Source organism: Pseudophryne corroboree, chromosome 1, assembly GCF_028390025.1.
Source record: "Pseudophryne corroboree isolate aPseCor3 chromosome 1, aPseCor3.hap2, whole genome shotgun sequence".
NCBI classification, from domain to species: domain Eukaryota; kingdom Metazoa; phylum Chordata; class Amphibia; order Anura; family Myobatrachidae; genus Pseudophryne; species Pseudophryne corroboree.
Window position 1 is genome coordinate 318,381,384 of NC_086444.1, and position 25,495 is coordinate 318,406,878.

Consider the following 25,495-nt stretch of genomic DNA (forward strand, 5'->3'; position numbering starts at 1 on the left):
GTGTAGTGTGTGTGAGTGCCCCCCTCCCTCCCCAGCTGCCACGATCAGCAGACATTCACGGCTCCCTTCGCCGTCAATGCTAACCCACCACTGCTTCGGTGCTTAGCTGCTGCCCCTCCCTCCAGTGTCCCGGCTCCCGGATGACCCATGTCTGTGTGTCCGCCCATCAGTGGAACAGTAACACTTCTGCTTTCTACCACATTGCACAGCAGCGTAGCGGCGAACTCTCCACCGCCAGCGCTGCCTGCTGTCATCTCCACAGCAGGCAGCAATGGACCTGTCACACAACCAAGGCAGCCAATCAGGGACACGGCGCACAATATGCTCCCATCACAAGTGCGCTGATTGCAAAGCACACTCTGCACATACCTAGTTACGACCCTGCCCATGACATTGCAATAGTGCATGTTTGTTATGTACCAGGCAGCATTTCCCACCCTGACTGTACGGTATGTGTGTACTAATTATCTAATCCTGTCCTCTTTATGTGCTGTGAAATCATACTGGCTCTAAAATAAAAAATCAACGTAGGCATGCCCGGACCGTGCAGGGGGCAGGCCGCGGTGGCTGCGTGACGTCACACGCAGCCGCTGCGACCCTGACAGCAAAGAGTAGGTCCCTGCCAGCACTCAGGAGCTGCGCAGGTACGGAGCTACTCGTATAGCACAAAAGCATTGCCGCCGTGATGGGGGGGGGGGGGGGGGAGTAGGGCCTGACATGCGGGGTGGACTAGCCCCGTGCTGGGCGTCCCCCCGCATGTCAGAGTAAGTGATCGTAGCCGTGCTAAATTTTGCACGGCTACAATCAACTCTGAATTAGGCTCAATATGATTCTGAAATGTTGCATTTTGTTTACAAAAAAAGCACATGACAACAATAAAAACTAGCTTGGGAACGCTGAAAGATACTGTAGATATAAACTGCCGCTTACAGGACTTTCTAAATACAGAATGAAAGTTTAGCATGTAACAAGTCCTGTGTGTGCCAGGCTACCTAAGCTATTTGTATTTTTATTGCAAAGCAGCACGTACAGTATGCAGGCTTTCACACAATGTGAGCTGGATTGCCCCACTCTGTACACACAGACTAGTTACTATTTGTGTGTTGCAATACTCAGGATATGTTACACTACAGGGGAAGCACAGGGGACCTGTCACACTACTTGTGTATCTAGAATATAGGTGCAGCCAGAGACACAATGATCTCTCGCCAGCCCGCCGCCTGCTTCAGCTGGTGACAGTCTGCTGTACTACACTGACATTTGCAGATCAGCTGTGCGCTCTCCCCTCCACCTCTGTCCCTCCCTCTGCTGCTTTGAATGAGAAAAAAAAAATTAGAGGCAGCTCTGTGTGCTGGATGGGCTGGATTCCCTCCAGATCATCTCAGTGGATCAGCAGCTCAGGGGAGCACTCGTCGTTTCTAGACCAGAGCTGAGCAAGGCTGCAGTGTCCCCTGGAAGGACCCGCACCTGAATGCAGCGAGAAGCCGGCACCATGTAAGTGTATTGTAGCCTGTGTGCTGCTACCCCTGTCCATCCCACTCTGCGGGGCTGCGTGTACAACTTTCTGCTAAGCCTGGCCAGTCCCTGTACCAAGTCCTGCATGCTGCTCTCTATCAGCGCCTCCCTGCCAGCCTCTTCTCCCTGTGTATTATTGTGTACTGTACCTCCTTCCCACACTCAGCAAAGGTGATTATGGATGCTGCAGTGGCAGGGTCATTTGTTATAATGATCATTACTAATTATATCAGGCACCTACAAGATCTGATCAGTCCATGCCAGCAAGGTCAGCAGGGCTGATGATGATATGACAGATGAGTGCCAGCCTACCATGGCATTGTACCGCACTTGCCTTTCTGATGCCAGTCACCTCCGGAACAGCATGGGTTAAGCAATGGATACAGTAATATTCTGTTTCGTATGGTTTGTAGTGAAGTGAAGGCAGTTTGTGTTGAGTAGAATGGGGGCATTGATCCCAGGCTGGAATTCCCATTTGGTGTACCTATGTTTACAGTACAGTGCCTCCCTAACATTGCACAAGCTCAGGTTACTGAACGCAGAGATATTATACCAAGTTAACCTCTTAATGGCATGGCAAGTGATGAGCAACTGAATGGTATCAGCACCAGGACCCAGAGTGATTGTCGCTGATAACCAGCTTCTGTAGAAACCCCACAGTACTTTGTGACAGGCAGCATGTCCGGCACATACACTAGGAAGTTACCACATCATTGATTTGACAGCAGCATACCTCTATGTGATTCCCTAACACAGGTTACTGTTCTCTCCCATGTAAAACAAAGCCTGTGCCATTATGAGAGCTCGGTCCATAGCACAGACTCCGGATACACATCTCTTCTGCCAGCAATCATGCAATGCCATCACTCAGAGAAGAGGTATACTGGAGGATATAGTGACAGGGCTACAAGTGTGACATGAGAAATGTGTAGGCAATAGAATGCAGCAGATACATAGAAGACTGCAACTTAAACGTAATATATGAAATACGTTTCACATAGTGTATGAGTCCTGTACATAGCTACATACTGTTTTCTCTGTTACATACTGAATGGTATTTGTAGTATGCAAAATGTAACATCAAAGTGACATATGGCTTAACAATTCTGAACAAGACCAGAAATATCCCTAAACTCCCCACGCCAAGGTCTTCTCTCTTCTCAGACCAATTACACCTTGGTGGTTATCTACCATATCTTTTCTAGTTGCATATACATTCCTTTTATCCATGCTAGCTGTGTATACTAACTTGCAGCCGGGCAGATAAGGACATACAGGCTGGGCTATATGTGTCAGGTAGGCTCAGGGAGTTACCTGCCTAGCTGCAAAGAAATGTCTTGAATATTTGCCCTAGTCACATTTATGCAATTGCAAGTACATTATGAGGTTCTGGCTTTTGCTGGATGAGAATGCATTGTATACAATGTGCCTTGGGCAGCAGAAGCTGGAAATACAGCCCTGCAATGAGCCACATATCCTGACCTTCTCCCAGGTCCCCTATGCTTCTGTGCCACGGTTGGATGTGCTGCTTCACATCATAGTATAGGTGGGTAAAATCAATGTTGAATCAAGTGCAAAAACAATTTGGTACTTTGTGTTGCACAGAGATTAGAAACCACCAATAAGACAGATTGATTTTGCTGTCTAGTAGCCCTATACCATATCCACCAACATAACTCACTGCAAGGTAACTGAAAGAAAACAGTGATGTCCCTATCACAGCTCACTTACTATAGACCCACCCACATAATGATATATACAGAAAATAATTATACTCCAAACTGCAGACAATGCAATGGGTAATAGAAGAAAATATTTCATCTAGATTCATGATCTTCTACCCCAGAATCTGCCCTGTATGGGTTATGGCACTCGTCTGACATCAAGGCTATACAAATACCTGAAGTCAGAACAAACATTTATGGCATGTCGTGGTTTGCATATTATTGTATAGAGAAATAAAATCTACATAACTGTGACAGTCAGTGACTCGCAACTTTGACTAAAAGGATTCTAAGAAATGAACCGAAATAAACTTTAACATTTTCCTGGATACCAGTTCAGAGAAGCAGCTTATTGTCATGTTGGGAAGAGAATCAGTTGGTTGCACAGCAGATAACAATACAGTTTATAGTCCTTTAGAGATAAAGTATTCCCAGTGACATACATGGTGTGCTAACCCTATCACTGATTTAAATCCTAAAGTATTGTTTTACAAAGCATTGCAGGCTCAGATAGCTCTGAACAATTATATAAACAATTGTGGTCTTGGTATTATATCTCCCATATTAATATTCATTCTTTTTTTCAGCCGAGAGCTTGGCCTAAAAGGGGTTCTGTGTGTGCCCAGTAGGAGACTCTCGGAACTGTCTGTGATCTGTGAATCAGAAGTGGGGAAGAAATAAACATCCATTGGATCAGGTTTTCCTGGGAGTGGACTGAGGCTCTGCCAGACATGGTAGGTCATCTGAATTTACAAGGAATGGAAGACAGTTTGAAGGACAAAAATCGTGAAGGTTTATTGGATAGTCCGGATTCTGGCCTCCCACCGAGCCCCAGTCCTCCTTTCTACTCTATTTCCCCTGGCATTTCTGAGGGCAGAGCTGAGGGCAGCACCACACCGACACAATACCAAGGATATGCCGACAGGAAGGAAGTCAAAGAAGGCAGGGTGGTATGTATTTTATTCCTGCTTCTATAAGTAGATTGCTTATTTGATCACACTTGCATTCCTTAAAGCTTTCCTTAGCCCTGGCAAGTGTCTTGTGTTAACTTGTTCATGGCTTTCTAGCAGGTATTCTATTGTGTTTACACCCTATTAGAACATGTTAATGATGACAGGGTGGGGTTTAATGTGTAGCCTAAAATGCACTTGAGGCTTTTATAAAAAAATAAATGGTTTAATAATACATCTAAGTTTGGTGGTATTACTTCACAATAAGAGAAGAAGTAACAGTCACTGAATCAATATTTTTTTTTCTCACTAATTTACTAAATGGAATATTTATACGTATGTCTAAACTGAGACTTCATGTAATCTTACCTGTTCCATTGTAGTTGCGAGCGTATTTCTAAGATGTTTTCCAGCTTATAACATATTGTTGCATTTTTGAGACAAATATTTAGGCTTGCTGATCATTTATCAGAGACATTGGGCAGAATGCATTATTATTCGTCACGATATTGCTGGGTTTAACGACTCTACTCGTGGCGCTCTAATTTCCTTTAACGCCAGTATGCAGCAAACAACACTTACCATAGCTGTTCCTGTGATTAGAAGCAGCCTCCGCGACGTATATGTGTCAGCATTTAGTGTAGTGCGCATGCCAGAGATCAGATTTCAGACATGTGCAGTAGATGCTTCCAGATGCCAGTGAGTGTCTGAAGGCGCCATTTCATAGTGACAAATATATATATATATATAATATATATTGTACAAACCCACAAAAAAACACTGCCACAGGAACTCTATTAATAAAAAATATATGATTATATCTATCTACCTATCTACCTATCTATCTATCTATCTATCTATCTATCTATCTATCTATCTATCTATCTATCTATCTATCTATCTATATTAATATGTATGAGTGAATAAATAAATAAATATGTAAGAGAAAAGTACAGAGATAAATGGTAAAGTAGTAAAATATACACAATACTGAGAACAGATGAAGATTGGTGACTAAAATAGTTAAAAATAACTAAAGGCATTATACCTTTACTAAAATATAATATAGACCCCTTGAGGTGAGTCTTTAATAACCAGAAAGTACATGTAAATGACCGCTACCACCAGCACAAGATGGTGTATAATAAACACTTAACGAAAGGTGAAGCATAATGCCACCCCCAATAATGCATACCCGGAAGAAGGGCACGTCATAGAGGTCTATGAGGGAGAGCTGCAAAGCTGCCAGGGTACGAGACAGTCAGGTATGCATTGTTTTGAGCCAAATCGGAACAACATATCGTCCAGTGTGTATGTACGATCACGCGCTCCTGTGTGTCGTTCATCACATCTTCAGATCTGAAGATACAGTTAACGGTTTTGTACAAATCGTGTAGTGTGTACACCCTATCAATATATACATTGTATTGTTAATGACCAAACAATGCAAGATAAATCATTTGGTTGTTTGAAGGAATGTACAGTGTGTACACACTACAGTATATAGTTTATTCTGGAGTTCAAGGGAAATAGGGACGACCATCGCATCATTTGCACATTGTCTAGTGTGTACCCAGCTGTCAGATAAGTATACTAATAACTTATAAACAATTACAAGTACAGATTATGACTATTAGAACTGGATTACCGGTTGATATTTTCACCAGCTGTAAAAACATTGAGTAGCACCTGTAAGGCATGTAGAATATCTATATTTGCATATATTTTACTATATAACACTGATGGCATCATGAACTATTTCAAAACAGTGGGAGGTTTCTTTGCCCATGTTTCCAGATATGGGTGTAAGAGGTGGCATTCTGTTGCTTCCTCTGGTAAACTCGTATAACAGTGTCTGCGACAGGATTCAGGATACATTATTGCACAATACTGGTAAGTGCATGCTGAAGATTGCAGTTACAGCAGCCGTCTGCACCTTGTAGAACATTTGTATTTTCTAACTGTAGAAAAGAGCTATTTACTTTTACCAAATGACTTACAGCTGAAACTTAAATATGTTTATTTTATAACAAAAGTGTCTTGGTTGCAAACTTGGTGTCATATAACTACGCAAGTCTCTCTCTGTTGTGGCTTAGTGAACTTTTACAGACGACCACTTTGCTGTTGTATGGATGGGTTGGAAAGGTACCGTAGCTTTATATCCATTACAATGATTATTATTTTCAGAAATATTGTTATTGCTGTTTTCTTACAGTCGAACCCTTTCCTTAATATGGGCATCAAGTACAAACCTTTAGGTTTAATACTGACCCAGGTTTGCACTACTTTTACCTTTTAAATATGTATTTAGAAGCGAGAATTGCATGTTCCCTTCATTCATTATACTCTTGTATAATCAAGTGTACTTATAATCAGTACTGTAAGTGCTAATTTGCATCAGCTAACAAATTACATTAGCTAGATGGAAATATTACAATAATGTTCTTTCTTTGCTTGTCACTGATTCACTCATAACTTTGGGGGTAATTCCAAGTTGATCACAGCAGGAAATTTTTTAGCAGTTGGGCAAAACCATGTGCACTGCAGGGGAGGTAGATATAACATGTGCAGAGAGAGTTAGATTTCGGTGTGGTGAGTTCAATCTGCAATCTAAATTGCAGTGTAAAAATAAAGCAGCCAGTATTTACCCTGCACAGAAACAAAATAACCCACCCAAATCTAACTCTCTCTGCAAATGTTATATCTGCCCCCCCCTGCAGTGCACATGGTTTTGCCCAACTGCTAAAAAATATCCTGCTGCGATCAACTTGGAATTACCCCCTTTATTCTTTATGTTCTTTCTGTGCTTGTCACTGATTCACTCATAACCTTATTCTTTATGTTCTTTCTTTGCTTGTCACTGATTCACTCATAACCTTATTCTTTATATTCTTTCTGTGCTTGTCACTGATTCACTCATAACCTTTTTCTTTATGTTCTTTCTTTGCTTGTCACTGATTCACTCATAACCTGATTCTTTATGTTCTTTCTTTGCTTGTCACTGATTCACTCATAACCTTATTCTTTATGTTCTTTCTTTGCTTGTCACTGATTCACTCATAACCTGATTCTTTATGTTCTTTCTTTGCTTGTCACTGATTCACTCATAACCTGATTCTTTATGTTCTTTCTTTGCTTGTCACTGATTCGCTCATAACCTTATTCTTTATGTTCTTTCTTTGCTTGTCACTGATTCACTCATAACCTGATTCTTTATGTTCTTTCTTTGCTTGTCACTGATTCACTCATAACCTTATTCTTTATGTTCTTTCTTTGCTTGTCACTGATTCACTCATAACCTGATTCTTTATGTTCTTTCTTTGCTTGTCACTGATTCGCTCATAACCTTATTCTTTATGTTCTTTCTTTGCTTGTCACTGATTCACTCATAACCGTATTCTTTATGTTCTTTCTTTGCTTGTCACTGATTCACTCATAACCGTATTCTTTATGTTATTTCTTTGCTTGTCACTGATTCGCTCATAACATTATACTTTACAATGTGATACTAAACTAATTTCAGGGTACAGACAAATTGTGACTGAACACTAAAACTACCTTAAAAGGCAGCTTGCTGTTTTCTGATTAGTCAGTTTACATGGGAAGTTTACGTTTGATCAGTGCAATATACAAAGTTAACCTGGAAATAAAGTCAGAGATTAATTCATTTTTGTTTCTACATCAGTTATGAATAAGTTCTTAGCATGTGTGCCATGCATGTTTATTGTGTACTATATGCTGTCACAATGTGTTTCAGTGACTTTGCAAAACATCTGGAAATATTCAGTGCTGGAAACACATGGCTTTAAAGTGTTGATCATGGTTTTGTAGGAGTTAAATTGAATATGCCAATCCATGATTTTGGCTACTTTGTTGAATCTACAAATCTGAAACGGTTACTGATGCCCAGAAGTGGACCTTGTGCAGCATCTAGTGAGGAGACGGTTAGTACTAAGGGACATATTCATCATGAAAAAGTTGTGCAATGAGAATTTTTAGTTTTCAATTCTCATTGTATTCTCTCACAATTTTTTCATGATTCTTGAAAAACTGGTCTTTTTGAGAAGACCGTTTTTTGAAAAGCGATAATATTCCCCTCCGGCTGTCGGGGTGCCCAGCTGTTGAAAGCACCTCCGCCCAGACCCCCCCCCCCCTCCCCATCCCCTGGTGGCATATTATTGCCAGGGAACCCTAAACAACCTTCTCCCGCATCATATTGCTGGGGCTGCCTGGCTGCTGAAGTGATGTGTGCAGCCACTCACCCCCCACTCTAACCCTCCCTCCCCCAAAGTTTCGTGAATGTCACAATTTCTACATCCCATGGGGAGTGTAGAAATTTTGACATTTAAAGGGTAAAGAATACGCCCCTAAGTCTTTGCAGATGTCCCTGACTAGGTGAATAGAGATTGCCATTTAACATGGGGTATGTAGCAATTGTTTGTACTGGAGTGTACTGTTTGTACTGTATAACTTACTCCTGTTTCTCTATCGTCCTAAGTGGATGCTGGGGTTCCTGAAAGGACCATGGGGAATAGCGGCTCCGCAGGAGACAGGGCACAAAAGTAAAGCTTTTACAGGTCAGGTGGTGTGTACTGGCTCCTCCCCCTATGACCCTCCTCCAGACTCCAGTTAGATTTTTGTGCCCGGCCGAGAAGGGTGCAATTCTAGGTGGCTCTCATAAAGAGCTGCTTAGAGAGTTTAGCTTAGGTTTTTTATTTTACAGTGATTCCTGCTGGCAACAGGATCACTGCAACGAGGGACAGAGGGGAGAAGAAGTGAACTCACCTGCGTGCAGGATGGATTGGCTTCTTGGCTACTGGACATGAAGCTCCAGAGGGACGATCACAGGTACAGCCTGGATGGTCACCGGAGCCACGCCGCCGGCCCCCTCACAGATGCTGAAGCAAGAAGAGGTCCAGAATCGGCGGCTGAAGACTCCTGCAGTCTTCTTAAGGTAGCGCACAGCACTGCAGCTGTGCGCCATTTTCCTCTCAGCACACTTCACACGGCAGTCACTGAGGGTGCAGGGCGCTGGGGGGGGGGCGCCCTGGGAGGCAAATGAAAACCTTTAAAAAGGCTAAAAATACCTCACATATAGCCCCAGAGGCTATATGGAGATATTTACCCCTGCCTAAATGTACTAAATAGCGGGAGACGAGCCCGCCGAAAAAGGGGCGGGGCCTATCTCCTCAGCACACGGCGCCATTTTCTGTCACAGCTCCGCTGGTCAGGAAGGCTCCCAGGTCTCTCCCCTGCACTGCACTACAGAAACAGGGTATAACAGAGAGGGGGGGCAAAATAAATGGCAATATATTAATATAAAAGCAGCTATAAGGGAGCACTTAATCATAAGGCTATCCCTGTCATATATAGCGCTTTTTGGTGTGTGCTGGCAGACTCTCCCTCTGTCTCCCCAAAGGGCTAGTGGGTCCTGTCTTCGTATAGAGCATTCCCTGTGTGTCTGCTGTGTGTCGGTACGTGTGTGTCGACATGTATGAGGACGTTATTGGTGTGGAGGCGGAGCAATTGCCAAATATGAGGATGTCACCTCCTAGGGGGTCGACACCAGAATGGATGCCTTTATTTGTGGAATTACGGGATAGCGTCAACTCGCTTAAGCAGTCGTTTGCCGACATGAGGCGGCCGGACACTCAATTAGTGCCTGTCCAGGCGCCTCAAACACCGTCAGGGGCTGTAAAACGCCCCTTGCCTCAGTCGGTCGACACAGACCCAGACACAGGCACTGATTCCGGTGGTGAAGGTGACGAATCAACCGTATTTTCCAGTAGGGCCACACGTTATATGATTTTGGCAATAAAGGAGATGTTACATTTAGCTGATACTACAGGTACCACTAAACAGGGTATTATGTGGGGTGTGAAAAAACTACCAGTAGTTTTTACCGAATCAGAAGAATTAAATGACGTGTGTGATGAAGCGTGGGGTGCCCCGATAAAAAACTGCTAATTTCAAAGAAGTTATTGGCTTTATACCCTTTCCCGCCAGAGGTTAGGGAGCGCTGGGAAACACCTCCTAGGGTGGACAAAGCGCTAACACGCTTATCAAAACAAGTGGCGTTACCCTCTCCTGAGACGGCCGCACTTAAAGATCCATCAGATAGGAGGATGGAAAATATCCAAAAAGGTATATACACACATGCAGGTGTTATACTACGACCAGCTATTGCGACTGCCTGGATGTGCAGTGCTGGGGTAGTTTGGTCAGAGTCCCTGATCGAAAATATTGATACCCTGGACAGGGACAATATTTTACTGTCGTTAGAACAAATAAAGGATGCATTTCTTTATATGCGTGATGCACAGAGAGATATCTGCACACTGGCATCACGGGTAAGTGCTATGTCCATTTCGGCCAGAAGAGCTTTATGGACACGACAGTGGACAGGCGATGCGTAGAGGAGTTATTTGGGGTCGGTCTATCGGATTTGGTGGCCACGGCTACGGCCGGGAAATCCACCTTTCTACCTCAAGTCACTCCCCAACAGAAAAAGGCACCGACCTTTCAACCGCAGCCCTTTCGTTCCTTTAAAAATAAGAGAGCAAAGGGCTATTCATATCTGCCACGAGGCAGAGGACGAGGGAAGAGACAGCAACAGGCAGCTCCTTCCCAGGAACAGAAGCCCTCCCCGGCTTCTACAAAAGCCTCAGCATGACGCTGGGGCTTCGCAAGCGGACTCGGGGGCGGTAGGCGGTCGTCTCAAGAATTACAGCGCGCAGTGGGCTCACTCGCAGGTAAATCCCTGGATCCTGCAGATAATATCTCAGGGGTACAGGTTGAAATTAGAGACAGAGCCACCTCGCCGTTTCCTGAAGTCTGCTTTACCAACGTCCCCCTCAGAAAGGGAGACGGTTTTGGAAGCCATTCACAAGCTGTATTCTCAGCAGGTGATAGTCAAGGTACCTCTTCTACAACAAGGGAAGGGGTATTATTCCACTCTTTTTGTGGTACCGAAGCCGGATGGCTCGGTAAGGCCTATTCTAAATCTGAAGTCCTTGAACCTGTACATAAAGAAGTTCAAGTTCAAGATGGAGTCACTCAGAGCAGTGATAGCGAACCTGGAAGAAGGGGACTTTATGGTATCCTTGGACATCAAGGATGCGTATCTCCACGTTCCAATTACCCCTCACACCAGGGGTACCTCAGGTTCGTTGTACAAAACTGTCACTATCAGTTTCAGACGCTGCCGTTTGGTTTGTCCACGGCACCTCGGGTCTTTACAAAGGTAATGGCCGAGATAATATTTCTTCTTCGAAGAAAAGGCGTATTAATTATCCCATACTTGGACGATCTCCTAATAAGGGCAAGGTCCAGAGAACAGCTAGAGATGGGTTTAGCACTATCTCAAGAGGTGCTAAAGCAGCACGGATGGATTCTGAATATTCCAAAATCCCAATTAATGCCGACAACTCGTCTGCTGTTCCTGGGGATGATTCTGGACACAGTTCAGAAAAAGGTTTTTCTTCCCGAAGAAAAAGCCAAGGAGTTATCTGACCTGGTCAGGAACCTCCTAAAACCAGGAAAGGTGTCTGTACATCAATGCACAAGAGTCCTGGGAAAAAATGGTAGCTTCTTACGAAGCAATCCCTTTCGGCAGATTCCATGCAAAGGGATCTGTTGGACAAATGGTCAGGGTCGCATCTTCAGATGCACCTGCGGATAACCCTGTCGCCGAGGACAAGGGTATCCCTTCTGTGGTGGTTGCAGGAGGCTCATCTATTGGAGGGCCGCAGATTCGGCATGCAGGATTGGATCCTGGTGACCACGGATGCCAGCCTGAGAGGCTGGGGAGCAGTCACACAGGGAAGAAATTTCCAGGGAGTGTGGTCAAGCCTGAAAAAGTCTCTTCACATAAGCATTCTGGAACTAAGAGCAATCTACAATGCTCTAAGCCAGGCGGAACCTCTGCTTCAAGGAAGACCGGTGTTGATCCAGTCGGACAACATCACGGCAGTCGCCCATGTAAACAGACAGGGCGGCACAAGAAGCAGGAGGGCAATGGCAGAAGCTGCCAGGATCCTTCGCTGGGCGGAGAATCACGTGATAGCACTGTCAGCAGTATTCATCCCGGGCGTGGACAACTGGGAAGCAGACTTCCTCAGCAGACACGACCTTCACCCGGGAGAGTGGGGACTTCATCCAGAAGTTTTCCACATGCTATTAAACCGTTGGGTAAAACCAATGGTGGACATGATGGCGTCTCGCCTCAACAAAACACTGGACAGGTATTGCGCCAGGTCAAGAGATCCGCAGGCAATAGCTGTGGACGCGCTGGTAACACCTTGGGTGTACCAGTCGGTATATGTGTTTCCTCCTCTGCCTCTCATACCAAAGGTATTGAGGATTATACGGCAAAGAGGAGTAAGACTAGTGGCTCCGGATTGGCCAAGAAGGACTTGGTACCCGGAACTTCAAGAGATGGTCACGGACGATCCGTGGCCTCTACTTCTGAGAAGGGACCTGCTTCAGCAGGGTCCTTGTCTTTTTCAAGACTTACCGCGGCTGCGTTTGACGGCATGGCGTTTGAATGCCAGATCCTAAAAGGAAAAGGCATTCCAGAAGAAGTCATTCCTACCTTGATAAAGGCAAGGAAGGAAGTCACCGCGAAGCATTATCGCCGTATTTGGCGAAAATATGTTGCGTGGTGCGAGCAGCGGAGTGCTCCGAGGGAGGAATTTCAACTGGGTCGTTTTCCTACATTTCCTGCAATCAGGATTGTCTATGGGTCTCAAATTGGGATCTATTAAGGTTCAAATTTCGGCCCTATCAATATTCTTCCAAAAAGAATTGGCCTCAGTCCCTGAGGTCCAGATTTTTATCAAAGGAGTACTGCATATACAGCCTCCTGTGGTGCCTAAGGTGGCACCGTGGGATCTAAATGTAGTTTTAGATTTCCTCAAATCCAATTGGTTTGAACCACTAAAGAATGTGGATTTGAAATATCTCACATGGAAAGTGTCTATGTTACTGGCCCTGGCTTCGGCCGGGAGAGTATCTGAACTGGCGGCTTTGTTTTATAAAAGCCCTTATTTAATTTTCCATTCGACATAGGGCAGAGCTGCGGACGCGTCCGCATTTTCTCCCTAAGGTGGTATCAGCGTTTCACCTGAACCAGCCTATTGTAGTGCCTGCGGCTACTGACGACTTGAAGGACTCCAAGTTGTTGGACGTTGTCAGAGCCTTAAAAATATACATTTAAAGGACGGCTGGAGTCAGAAAATCTGACTCGCTGTTTATCTGTATGCACCCAACAAGTTGGGTGCACCTGCTTCTAAGCAGTCGATTGCTCGTTGGATTTGTAACAAAATTCAACTTGTACATTCTGTGGCAGGCCTGCCACAGCCTAAATCTGTTAAGGCCCATTCCGCAAGGAAGGTGGGCTCATCTTGGGCGGCTGCCCGAGGGGTCTCGGCATTACAACTCTGCCGAGCAGCTACGTGGTCAGGGGAGAACACGTTTGTAAATTTTTACAAATTTGATACCCTGGCAAAGGAGGACCTGGAGTTCTCTCATTCGGTGCTGCAGAGTCATCCGCACTCTCCCGCCCGTTTGGGAGCTTTGGTATAATCCCCATGGTCCTTTCAGGAACCCCAGCATCCACTTAGGACGATAGAGAAAATAAGAATTTACTTACCGATAATTCTATTTCTCGGAGTCCGTAGTGGATGCTGGGCGCCCATCCCAAGTGCGGATTATCTGCAATACTTGTACATAGTTATTGTTAACTAATTCGGGTTATTGTTTAGGAAGCCATCTTTCAGAGGCTCCTCTGTTATCATACTGTTAACTGGGTTTAGATCACAAGTTGTACGGTGTGATTGGTGTGGCTGGTATGAGTCTTACCCGGGATTCAAAATCCTCCCTTATTGTGTACGCTCGTCCGGGCACAGTACCTAACTGGAGTCTGGAGGAGGGTCATAGGGGGAGGAGCCAGTACACACCACCTGACCTGTAAAAGCTTTACTTTTGTGCCCTGTCTCCTGCGGAGCCGCTATTCCCCATGGTCCTTTCAGGAACCCCAGCATCCACTACGGACTCCGAGAAATAGAATTATCGGTAAGTAAATTCTTATTTTCTGGCGTCTTGGTGGACTTGGAGGATGCTGATAGTGACTACTTTAGATGGATCTTGCTTGTGTCTTGTCACATGTCAGCGTGCAAGACTACAGACAATGAGGGAGAAGTGAAAAGAGTGGATAAGTGAGCCAGTGGAGAACTTGCCCATGGCAATCAACTTTGAAAAAACATCTATCAAGTACATTCCTTAAAATTATACGTATTCCCTGATTGGTTGCCGTAGGCAACTTCTCCACTGGCTTACGTTTCCACTCTTGTCATTGCTTCATACATCTACCCCATAGTATCAGTATTTTGGTTATGACTATTCATGAACAAATTCCCCATATTCATTGGCCCAGTAGTTTAATTTTATTTTTTTACTGTTCAGTTAATCTAAACAATGCTGTTCAAGTCAAAACTCAACTCTGTAAGCAGAGTAATGATAGGGTGCCTCATTTACATTGCTGATGTCCATGAGTAATCTTGCCATATTGTTCAATTAAATAATCATCGCTATCTGATCACAATCCAACCATTTCTAAAAAATCACCAAATGTTTGGCCCATTTCTAGTTACGGCTAAAACAAATACTTAACTGTACCTGTCCTGTGATCTACAGACATTATTTATATTTGCCAAAGGCTGGATACAAGATACAGAAGATTCACCATTGCAGTCCCAGTCAGCCAGAATAACAAATTATACAAATACAAGTCATAGATAAAAACAGAACTAGTACAGACAAGGTGGCAGACGTGAGACATAAGAGATTACACCTAAATAACATGTAATAATTTAGATTTGATGCAATGAGAACCAGTTAAAATAACAGCAATGTTTGCACATTGCATTATTTTATCTTGTGATAGATTGTACTTTCATTGTCAGCTATACCTCAATGGGGTAGATTCAGCTAGTAAAGTCACGCAGTCTGTTCTCCAGGTATAGTGGCCAGAGCTATTCAATTACAGACCCGTCGTGGTCGTCAACCCACGGCCAGCCTCGGGGCAGCACTTAACATTTATTTCTACATGCACCTCCTTTGTTTTTAAAACCATGGAGGTCATTCCGAGTTGTTCGCTCGCAAGGCGATTTTAGCAGAGTTGCTCACGCTAAGCCGCCGCCTACTGGGAGTGAATCTTAGCATCTTAAAATTGCGAACGATGTATTCGCAATATTGCGATTACACACCTCGTAGCAGTTTCTGAGTAGCTTCAGACTTACTCGGCATCTGCGATCAGTTCAGTGCTTGTCGTTCCTGGTTTGACGTCACAAACACTCCCAGCGTTCGCCCAGACACTCCTCCGTTTCTCCGGCCACTCCTGCGTTTTTTCCGGAAACGGTAGCGTTTTTTCTCACACGCCCATAAAACGGCCTGTTTCCGCCCAGTAACACCCATTTCCTGTCAATCACATTACGATCGCCAGAACGATGAAAAAGCCGTGAGTAAAATTACTAAGTGCATAGCAAATTTACTTGGCGCAGTCGCAGTGCGGACATTGCGCATGCGCATTAAGCGGAAAATCGCTGCGATGCGAAGATTTTTACCGAGCGAACAACTCGGAATGAGGGCCCATGTGTGCATTTATTTTCAGTGCATTTTACTAATGTGAAATCACTGTGCATGTTATAGTATGTCTCTGCAAACGCCTTATACATTAGCTTGGTCACACAGATGTTTTACTGTATGTCTCAGACAATTCACTTACCTAGGGGCAAATGTTTCAAGCCCTTTTCTACTTTAATCATGCTGAAACTGTAGTTACCACATGATAATAACCACTTGCCTGGCACTACCGTATGTGATGCAACCACAGCCAGGAGTGCGTTATCTGGCTAGGTTGCATCACATAGTCACATATGCAAGCTACAAGTGCAGAACTGACATCCTCCTGCTGCTGCTGCGGCCCCCTGGAAGTGATTTCACGGTTCGTGACTGCCAACATCACTTACAAAATCACGACCCAGAATGCCTTGGCAGCGGCATTCCAGGGGCGCATGCATCGGAACTAAACGTGCAAGGAGCGGAACATAGTCCCCACTGATCACAAATATGCTGATCTCTGCATGTGTAGAGATCAGCTGTAGCAGGGGTGCCCCACGCTCCGCTATATGCAAAACGGTGAGAGGGAGGGGCTATAGCGCAGGCGGGGGGGGGGGGGGGCGTCATCAGGCACTGCGGGGGGGATGGGGGGTGTGGGGAATAAATGTATAATAATATATAAAAAATGTATGGTACATGGGGGGGGGGGGAGTACTTAACTGGGAACCATGACACTGAGGCTGAGGGTGGGGGCTTGTGTGCCCTCATTTTGTTGAGACTAAGATACATTTTTGTAAAAAAAAAAAAACACCCGACGCTTGAATATTCTCACACGACCTGTCATGCCAAGAGTGGCTGTTTAGCAAGACAGCAGCAAAGATGAATCAGGACACATCTTTAAGACAGAGCTGTGATAATTATGTTAAAAAAGATAATATCAGCCATGACAAAAATTGTTAATGGGTGATTCTCCAGAAAGTCTTGTGCATTACACGCTTTTATTAATTTTTTCCTTTTAAACTGGTCTGTTAAGAAATTATTCTTATATGAAAACGTAATTGCTTAGTGTGCCCTGAGCAGTCTCCAGGTGTGCCTCCATAGAAGCACAGCTTGGCCCATCAGTGTTTTGCAGCTACTGAGGCCCTGGAACGATCAATACTGGTGGGTTTAGTGGTTGCATAGCCAGTTCTAATTTTGGGCCCGGGCAGTGTTGGGCTCTTCTGGCTTTCTCAGATGTGGCCCAGGCGTTACCTATAGAGAAGCTGCAACATGACATCCTAGGACACGCAACTGCACCATGCGTCACCATTATATTTGAATGTGCCTTGGCAATATTTAAATCTTGTTCAGTATGCTGCGAGTTGTAAAAGGTTGAAAATCTCTGCCTTACCCTACTTAAGACCCACTAAAATCTTGGTATTTTCCCGCGCATCACAGGGAATCCCCCTAATAATCATGGCACTGCTGTGACTATTGCTGCGTAGACCTCTAGTGTGGGCCATGCTGCCTGGGCTAGAGATCACTGTCTACGCTAGTTAGAGTTTCCTGATAAGTGCAAACTGGCAATCATTAGAGGCAGGTGGAAGAAATACCTTACAGTAATGCTGGTCATATATCAGGACGACCCGCATCCGATGCGAGTCATATCACGATTTCCCTTCAACCTCCCTGGCAGCTTCCTGGCATTCCTGGACACACAAGTGACACACAATGTGCTAACGACCCGTCATTAAACGATCGATTGTGTGCCTCACAAAAAAAAAAGTCGAGGGAAATTCCATTAAAAATCATACAATGCATCGTATGTGCATAAAACATGCATAAAACATGGTATGATGATGGATTACATGGGCTGCACGTATGATCAGAGGATGTGACATTTGACTCACGGGGGCGCGCATCGCATCGTAATCGTACCCAAAACATGCACAATGGCACAAGATGCATCGAATGAGGTGTTGAAATCATACATTCGTACACGATATCGACCTTGTGTATGGCCAGTATAATACATATAACATGTCATGAATCAGGGCACTAACAAGTCAATAATATGCAAAAAAAAATGTTTTTGGAAAAGGATAACCTGCACAAAATAATTGGGACAAAAGCATCCCTTAGATTGGTCTGTGTACAGGCCGACACTTTTAAAAAAAAATTCACTGGAAGCTATATAGGGACCTGGGGCTGATTCATAGATGCATGCTAATGCTGCCGCAGACGTAATTTTTGACTCGGGGGCTGTGTGAAAATATGCTAATGAAACAGCCGCCGGGATTTGTATAAAGACTCCAATGCTGCGTACACACTATGTAGTATCGTTTACAATCTGAACAATATTGATCAGTCCTAACTGATATTGCATAATGTTTATGCATGATCCAAAATATGATGCGCGCTCCCGCGTGTCGCATGCGACGTCGGACTGCATGCAGTCTTAATGAGGTGATATCGTGTGGTTTTGAACTCCAGTGATGACTTTGTTTCTAGACATTGTTTGACATAATTTGTAGCGTGTACACACAATCCGATCGGATATGATATCTTATACAATATCATACTATATTGTGTTGTATGGGATCGCATAATGTGTACATAGCATAACAGAGCTTTCAGAACTGTGGCCATATTTTCAGCATCAACGCATATCCAGAAAACATCAACTCATGGAGCAAGTCTGTGGTCAGTGGCTGCCGCAACTGAACGCTGGAGTGTTTCCTGTTTACAGGATTGCAGTCAGCGGCTTATACATGCACCAAAAATGGTCCATCCCGCGTCTTGCCGCCACTCCCCGTGGGTGTGGTATGTTAGGTAGATAAGACTTAGGTCGACAGTGTCTAGGTCGACCTCTATTGGTCGACAATAAGTAGGTCGACATGCTTTTAAGGTCAACAGGGACTCTAGGTCGACATGTACTAGGTCGACATGATAAAAGGTCGACTTTTTGGTGTTGTTTTCTTCGTACGGTGACCGGGAACCCCAATTAGTGCACTGTGTCCCCTCGCATGGCTCGCTTTGCACGCCATGCTTCTGGCAAGGTGCCTCGCTGCGCTCGGCACAGGATACCGTTCCCAGTTCTAGTCCACGTGGATCGTAAACTATGAAAAAGTTAAAAAAATGAGAAAAAAAATGAGAAAAACTAATGTCAACCTTTTGTCATGTTAACCTAGAACATGTCGACCCAGAGTCCCTGTCGACCTAGAAACCATGTCGACCTACTTACTGTCGACCAATAGAGGTCGACCTAGACAGTGTCGACTTACTTACTGTCGACCTAAAGACCGGATCCCCTCCCCATTACCTCCAACAGAATGTCTGCTCCCTGTCAGTCACTTGCGAATGAGTCCTCACTGCAAATGTAATCGCAGTTCAGTTGCTGCACATGCACATTGCGGAAGTGACGCATGCGCAGATTACCAATAATTGGTCAAGTTATGCAAGAATATCAGCATAGCTAACACAACTATGTGTCCAGCCCCTGAACATCAGTCAGGACATATAAAAAGCTGGATGTAAACCTGGTTCCAAACCCAATCGTTGCTGTCTTCTGTTGATCATTTAACATTTATTATATTACCATAGCACATGTGACATTATTGTGGTGGGCTGAAGTTGAAGAAACTATTTTTATTTCCTGATTTCGAAATCAGAAGCAAAAACACATTGTAATGATGTTTATTTCATTGTCAGCCACAGAAGATTAAAACTATAAATCATTTTCTTACTGACGTAGAAGCACATGCATCAAAATATAAAACCCACATAGTGGATATATATCCATATTGTGGCAACTCAGAATACATCCAGATCTGCACCAGTCACTTGTGTGCCACATTTATGCCAGTTGGACCTACACCAAGGGGGAAATGTAACAAATCTCCATTATAGACCATGCCTGTTTTTGTGGGCACACCCAGTACTAATCTGAATATGTTATGCTAAGCAAACACGGATTTGCTCATCTCAGCATGATCTCCCAAGTGAACTTTTTTTTATACACTATTATGCTCTAAACAGAGCAGGCTGTAAATTATTACACCTTGGCCTTCTGTGTATTATGTTACTGGGAAAGATGAAAACACAGGAAGTAGTAAGGAAAAATATGAAAAGCATTTGATCATGATGGCAAATACAGGAGGATGAAATGTAAATATAGAATAACTATCTTTCCACCACTCCTTTTCATCATCACTATTCTTTGTACGTGCATGGCTGCTAGTGATATAAATCACACTATGGCCCAGATTTATCAAGCCTTTAAGAGTGAAATATAGCACGGTGATAAAGTACGAACCAATCAGCTCCTAACTGTCATTTATCAAACACAGCCTGTAACATGGCAGTTAGAAGCAGTTTGGTTGGTACTTTATGACAGTGCAATTTATCACTCTCGAAGACTTGATAAATCTGGGCCTTAAATGTCATCATTCAATGTGATACAGCTGTCAGTTCCTGTAATCTAGTGTAGCGTTACTTACAAATGTCAACATACTGAGGTTTAGAAGTATTGCTCACATGTGCAAATCTGTACTAAAACCATCAAACATTGAGGTATTAGCTGAGACAGATTACTGTTTGTGGGGACCTCTACCAATAACATTGTCAAAGTTATATACTGCCAGTTTTAGTAAAAAGTGCAATGTGTAAATTCTCCCAGCACCACAAGTTTATTGAGCACATTGTAGTGCCCACATGTCACATTATGCCACCATGCTCTCAGTTCACATTTTGCCACTCAGATCCTCCCACCTGCCTGTCATGGTGTCATTTGTTGCAGCTTGTGCCCTGCACCCCCACAGCCCAGAAGGATGCTGGTGATGTAGCTATGTGTAGGGGGCCCTAGTGTGTAGCAAGCCCTGGATGACTGCCCTGGTCACCCTGTTATTAATCCATCACCGGGTATTAGCTTTTACATGACAAGAAAGCACAAAATAGGTGATAAAAGCAACTTGTTGGTGTGCAGACAGCATGTTGTTGTGCAAGGGACAGAGGTGGAACTACCGCCAGTGCAACCAGTGCGTTGCACTGGGGCCCGCCACTGTCCAGGGGCCCAAAGCATGTAATGAGTCAAACTGATTCATTACATGCCGCTGTGTGCTGCGGGCAACCGCTGCCCGCAGCACACAGCCGCCCGGACAGAGAGGAGAGGAGCGCAGCGGTACGGGGGAGAAGGAGGAGGAGGGAGGTGGAGGAGGGAGGTGGAGGAGGGAGCCGCAGCAGCGCTTTACTACTGGTTGAGGCGCTGCTGCTGCTGCTGTCCCTCTGCTTCACTATAGGCTGTCTTCCGAGAACAGCCTATAGTGAAGCAGAGGGGCAGCAGCAGCAGCGCCTCCTCCAATAACACAGCGCTGCTGCGGCTCCCTCCTCCACCTCCCTCCTCCTCCTTCTCTCCTGCCCGGGAATCGTGACCAGAAGCTGCACCGAGGAGCCTGAGCCAGCGGAGAGGGTAAGTATAATTCTTTCTTTCTTTCTTTCTTTCTTTCTTTCTTTCTTTCTTTCTTTCTTTCTTTCTTTCTTTCTTTCTTTCTTTCTTTCTTTCTTTCTTCAAAAAGGGGGACTGCCTGCCGCTATGTGTAAAAATGGGAGACTGCCTGCCGCAATGTGTAAAAAGGGGGAATCTGCTTGCCGCAATGTGTAAAAAGGGGGAATCTGCTTGCCGCAATGTGTAAAAAGGGGGAATCTGCTTGCCGGAATGTGTAAAAAGGGGGAATCTGCCTGTCGCAATGTGTAAAAAGGGGGAATCTGCCTGCCGTAATGTGTAAAAAGGGGACGCTGTCTGCCGTTATGTGTAAAAAGGGCATCGTTGTCTGCCGTTATGTGTAAAAAGTGTACGCTGTCTGTCGCTATGTTTAACAAGGGCACGCTGTCTGCCGTTATGTGTAAAAATTGTACGCTGTCTGCCGCTATGTGTAACAAGGGCACGCTGTCTGCCGTTATGTGTAAAAAGGGGACGCTGCCTGACGCAATGTGTAAAAAGGGGGAATCTGTCTGCCGTGATGTGTAACAAGGGCACACTGTCTGCCGTAATGTGTAAAAAGGGGACGCTGTCTGCCGTTATGTGTAAAAAGGGCATCGTTGTCTGCCGTTATGTGTAAAAAGTGTACGCTGTATGCCGCTGTGTTTAACAAGGGCACGCTGTCTGCCGTTATGTGTAAATAGTGTACGCTGTCTGCCGCTATGTGTAACCGTTTCTTGCACACAGTGCTAAAATGTCTAGTTACGGCACTGTTGCTAGGTATCCATTTCTCTGGCCCTGAGCAGGTCCCCCTCACCAGGTCCTCTCCAGGGGTGAGGGGGTGGACTTGGATGGGATGGGGGGCCCAAAGCATTTTGTCGCACCTGGGCCCACCGCTCGCTAGTTCCGCCACTGGCAAGGGAGCATGTTGTTGTGGAGGATGAGTATGTTATTTTGCAGGGGGAGTATGTTGGTGTGCAGGGGGATTATGTTCATGTGAAAGAGGAACATCTTGGTGTGCAGGGTGGGGCATGTTGGTGTGCAGGAGAAGTATGATGATATGCAAGGGGGGCATGTTGGTGTGCAGGAGGAGTATGATAGTGTGCAGGAAGAGTAACTGGTGTGCAGGAGGAGTACTGTAAGTTGGTGTGCAGGGTGAATGATAGGGAGAAGGGAATTACAGGGGTGAGAGTGATAGATAGTGAGGGGGTATTTTTATGGGTAAGGTGTGCCAGAGAATTTTTTATTGTCAGAGAATGGAGATGAGTGAGGGTACTTACAGTGGGAAAAGGATGGGGTCATACTGTAATATATATCAATTAAAAAATTGAGGCTGAATGATTATACATTCCTTCAAATGCTTAGTAAAATTAAACCTGTAGTACTGTATTCTGTGCAGTAGCTAAGGTGGCGTGATATGTGACACTACCAATGGTGACTAGTAAAATGTAAAGGAGGTGGCCATAACATTCACTTTCTCTATGTGCTATGGCACCATACTACACCTCTGTTAACTAAAATCATGTCATGATGGCCTCCTCTCTTTGTACATGATGATGCAATCGCATCAGTGCAGCATGAGGCAGGATCATGATGATGCAATCACATCAGTGCAGTACCAGGTGGGATCATGGTGATGCAAAGTGCATCAGTGCAGCATGAGGCAGAATCATGATGATGCAATCACATCAGTGCAGCACCAGGCGGGATCATGATGATGCAAAGCGCATCAGTGCAGCACGAGGTGGGATCATGATGATGCAAAGCACATCAGTGAAGCACGAGGTGGGATCATGATGATGCAATCACATCAGTGCAGCACCATGCGGGATCATGATTATGCAAAGTGCAGCAGTGGAGCACGAGGTGGGAATATGATGATGCAATCACATCAGTGCAGCACCAGGCGGGATCATGATGATGCAAAGCGCATCAGTGCAGCACGAGGTGGGATCATGATGATGCAAAGCACATCAGTGCAGCACGAGGTGGGATCATGATGATGCAATCACATCAGTGCAGCACCAGGCGGGATCATGATTATGCAAAGTGCATCAGTGCAGCACGAGGTGGGAATATGATGATGCAATCACATCAGTGCAGCACCAGGCGGGATCATGATGATGCAAAGCGTATCAGTGCAGCACCAGGCGGGGTCATGATGATGCAAACCGTATCATCATGCCCACCACACTTGCTCTTTGGATTTCTTCTTGAGTATAGGACCAAAATGAAGAGGGCAAATATGCTTTTAGTGCACATATACTCCTTTTAGTAATATTAGTAAATAATCCTATAAAACAGTGTTTGTACTTAGGGGGTCATTCCGAGTTGTTCGCTCGTTATTTTTTTCTCGCAACGGAGCGATTAGTCGCTAATGCGCATGCGCAATGTCCGCAGTGCAACTGCGCCAAGTAAATTTGCTATGCAGTTAGGTATTTTACTCACGGCATTACGAGGTTTTTTCTTCGTTCTGGTGTATTGTGATTGACAGGAAGTGGGTGTTTCTGGGCGGAAACTGGCCGTTTTATGGGTGTGTGTGAAAAAACGTTACCGTTTCTGGGAAAAACGCGGGAGTGGCTGGAGAAACGGAGGAGTGTCTGGGCGAACGCTGGGTGTGTTTGTGACGTCAAACCAGGAACTTCACTGACTGAACTGATCGCAGATGCCGAGTAAGTCTGGAGCTACTCAGAAACTGCTAAGAAGTGTCTATTCGCAATTCTGCTAATCTTTCGTTCGCAATTTTGATAAGCTAAGATTCACTCCCAGTAGGCGGCGGCTTAGCGTGTGCAAAGCTGCTAAAAGCAGCTTGCGCGCGAACAACTCGGAATGACCCCCTTAACTAATTATGGGGTCAGTGTATGAAAGAGCGCCCCGGAGAGGTGTCACATAAACTTACCCCTCTAGCGATCTCTGTTCATCTGTACCACATGAGCATAGTGCTGATGCAATACATAATTGCTAGTGTGGCTGTAATGTGCATGTCCAAGATTTTAGGATTGCGCATACAACACAATTGCAACATCCTCAGGTGGCGCTATGTGTTACTTGACAAGTGATGAAAACTTCAGATTTTCGTTGCTTGATAACTTTACGGTATGCTTCGCCACCATAGTTGGCTATGGCTTTGCCGTTATTAGGAGAAGGACTGGTATTGAATACATGTGGAAAAGCAGCAAACTCGGAAAAAGGGGTTATTGCTGCTTGATACATTGATCCTTCTCTCCATTTTACAGCAAATACACATGGGCAGGTCACCTGATGGTCAGAGCAGGTCACGTCATGTCACAGCAATTCGCTTACACTACAATTTATCTGTGTGAGATCTAATTATGACACGGTTTATTTACTAATCCTTCAATGGAGGTAAAGTGGACGGAGATAAAGTACCAGCCAACCAGCTACTAACTGCCATGTTTCAAACCTAGTCTGTGACATGGGCGTTAGGAACGGATTAGCTGGGACTTTATCTCCATCCACTTTACCTTCACCCAAGGCTTATTAGATAGACACCACTGTCTTTAAGATGTGGAAGCTGTGTATAATGTCACCTGTGTGTAATGGAGGGGGAGAGAATACTTTTTAACAAAGCTGCAGTGAGTCAGGGTCACATTGAACAATGTATTTTACTTTCATTGCTTGTTCTTATCTGAAAATATTAACTTGTGGTTTAGTGGTAATTACAGTGATGGCATAACCATTAAAGTGAGAAAAAAAATATGTGAAGGAAAAAAACAACAAGTCTATTATTATTAGAACAATGATTTCTTTAATTCCATTGTTTTTAAACAGGAAACAGTTTTATGAATTTACTTCTGATAGAGCTACTGTATCAGGACATCTTTGAACCTCACCTAGTCACAGTATGTTAACTTATTTGTTGTGCAATAGTATCCAAGGGTTGGGTACGGGATACCGGCAACAGGATGCCAGCAGTAGGAATACCAACACTGTCATCCCGACTGCCTAAAGTCCTGACAGGGGCGAGCGCTCAACTTTGTTCGTCGGGAGGCTTGCCACCTAGCAACAGCTGGTGGGTTAGGTGCAAGCCTCCCTGACGAATCGCTGGAAAGGTATAGTGAAAGAAAACTTTCACTTACCTTTCCACAGCCTGGGGAGAGCGGGGACAGAGCGGCGGGTAGCGGGCGCTCCCGGACCCGTTCGCGCGCATTGCGCGCGCACCGCTGGGCACGTGCGCGCACACCTTATAAGGCGCTAGGCCCCACCCCCAG

General features: G+C 44.8%; 1 protein-coding gene across 1 annotated transcript in view; it reads left to right on the forward strand.

Annotated features, from left to right (window-relative positions):
* Positions 1-714: 714 nt before the first annotated feature.
* The window catches only part of RFLNA (refilin A), a 102,619-nt gene continuing 77,838 nt past the window's right edge, over positions 715-25,495 (forward strand). Inside the window, exons 1-2 of the mRNA XM_063964576.1 lie at positions 715-1,494; positions 3,827-4,189. Of these exons, the coding sequence (XP_063820646.1) occupies positions 3,971-4,189 (219 nt within the window). The 5' untranslated portion in view covers positions 715-1,494; positions 3,827-3,970. The remainder of the gene's footprint in view (positions 1,495-3,826; positions 4,190-25,495) is intronic.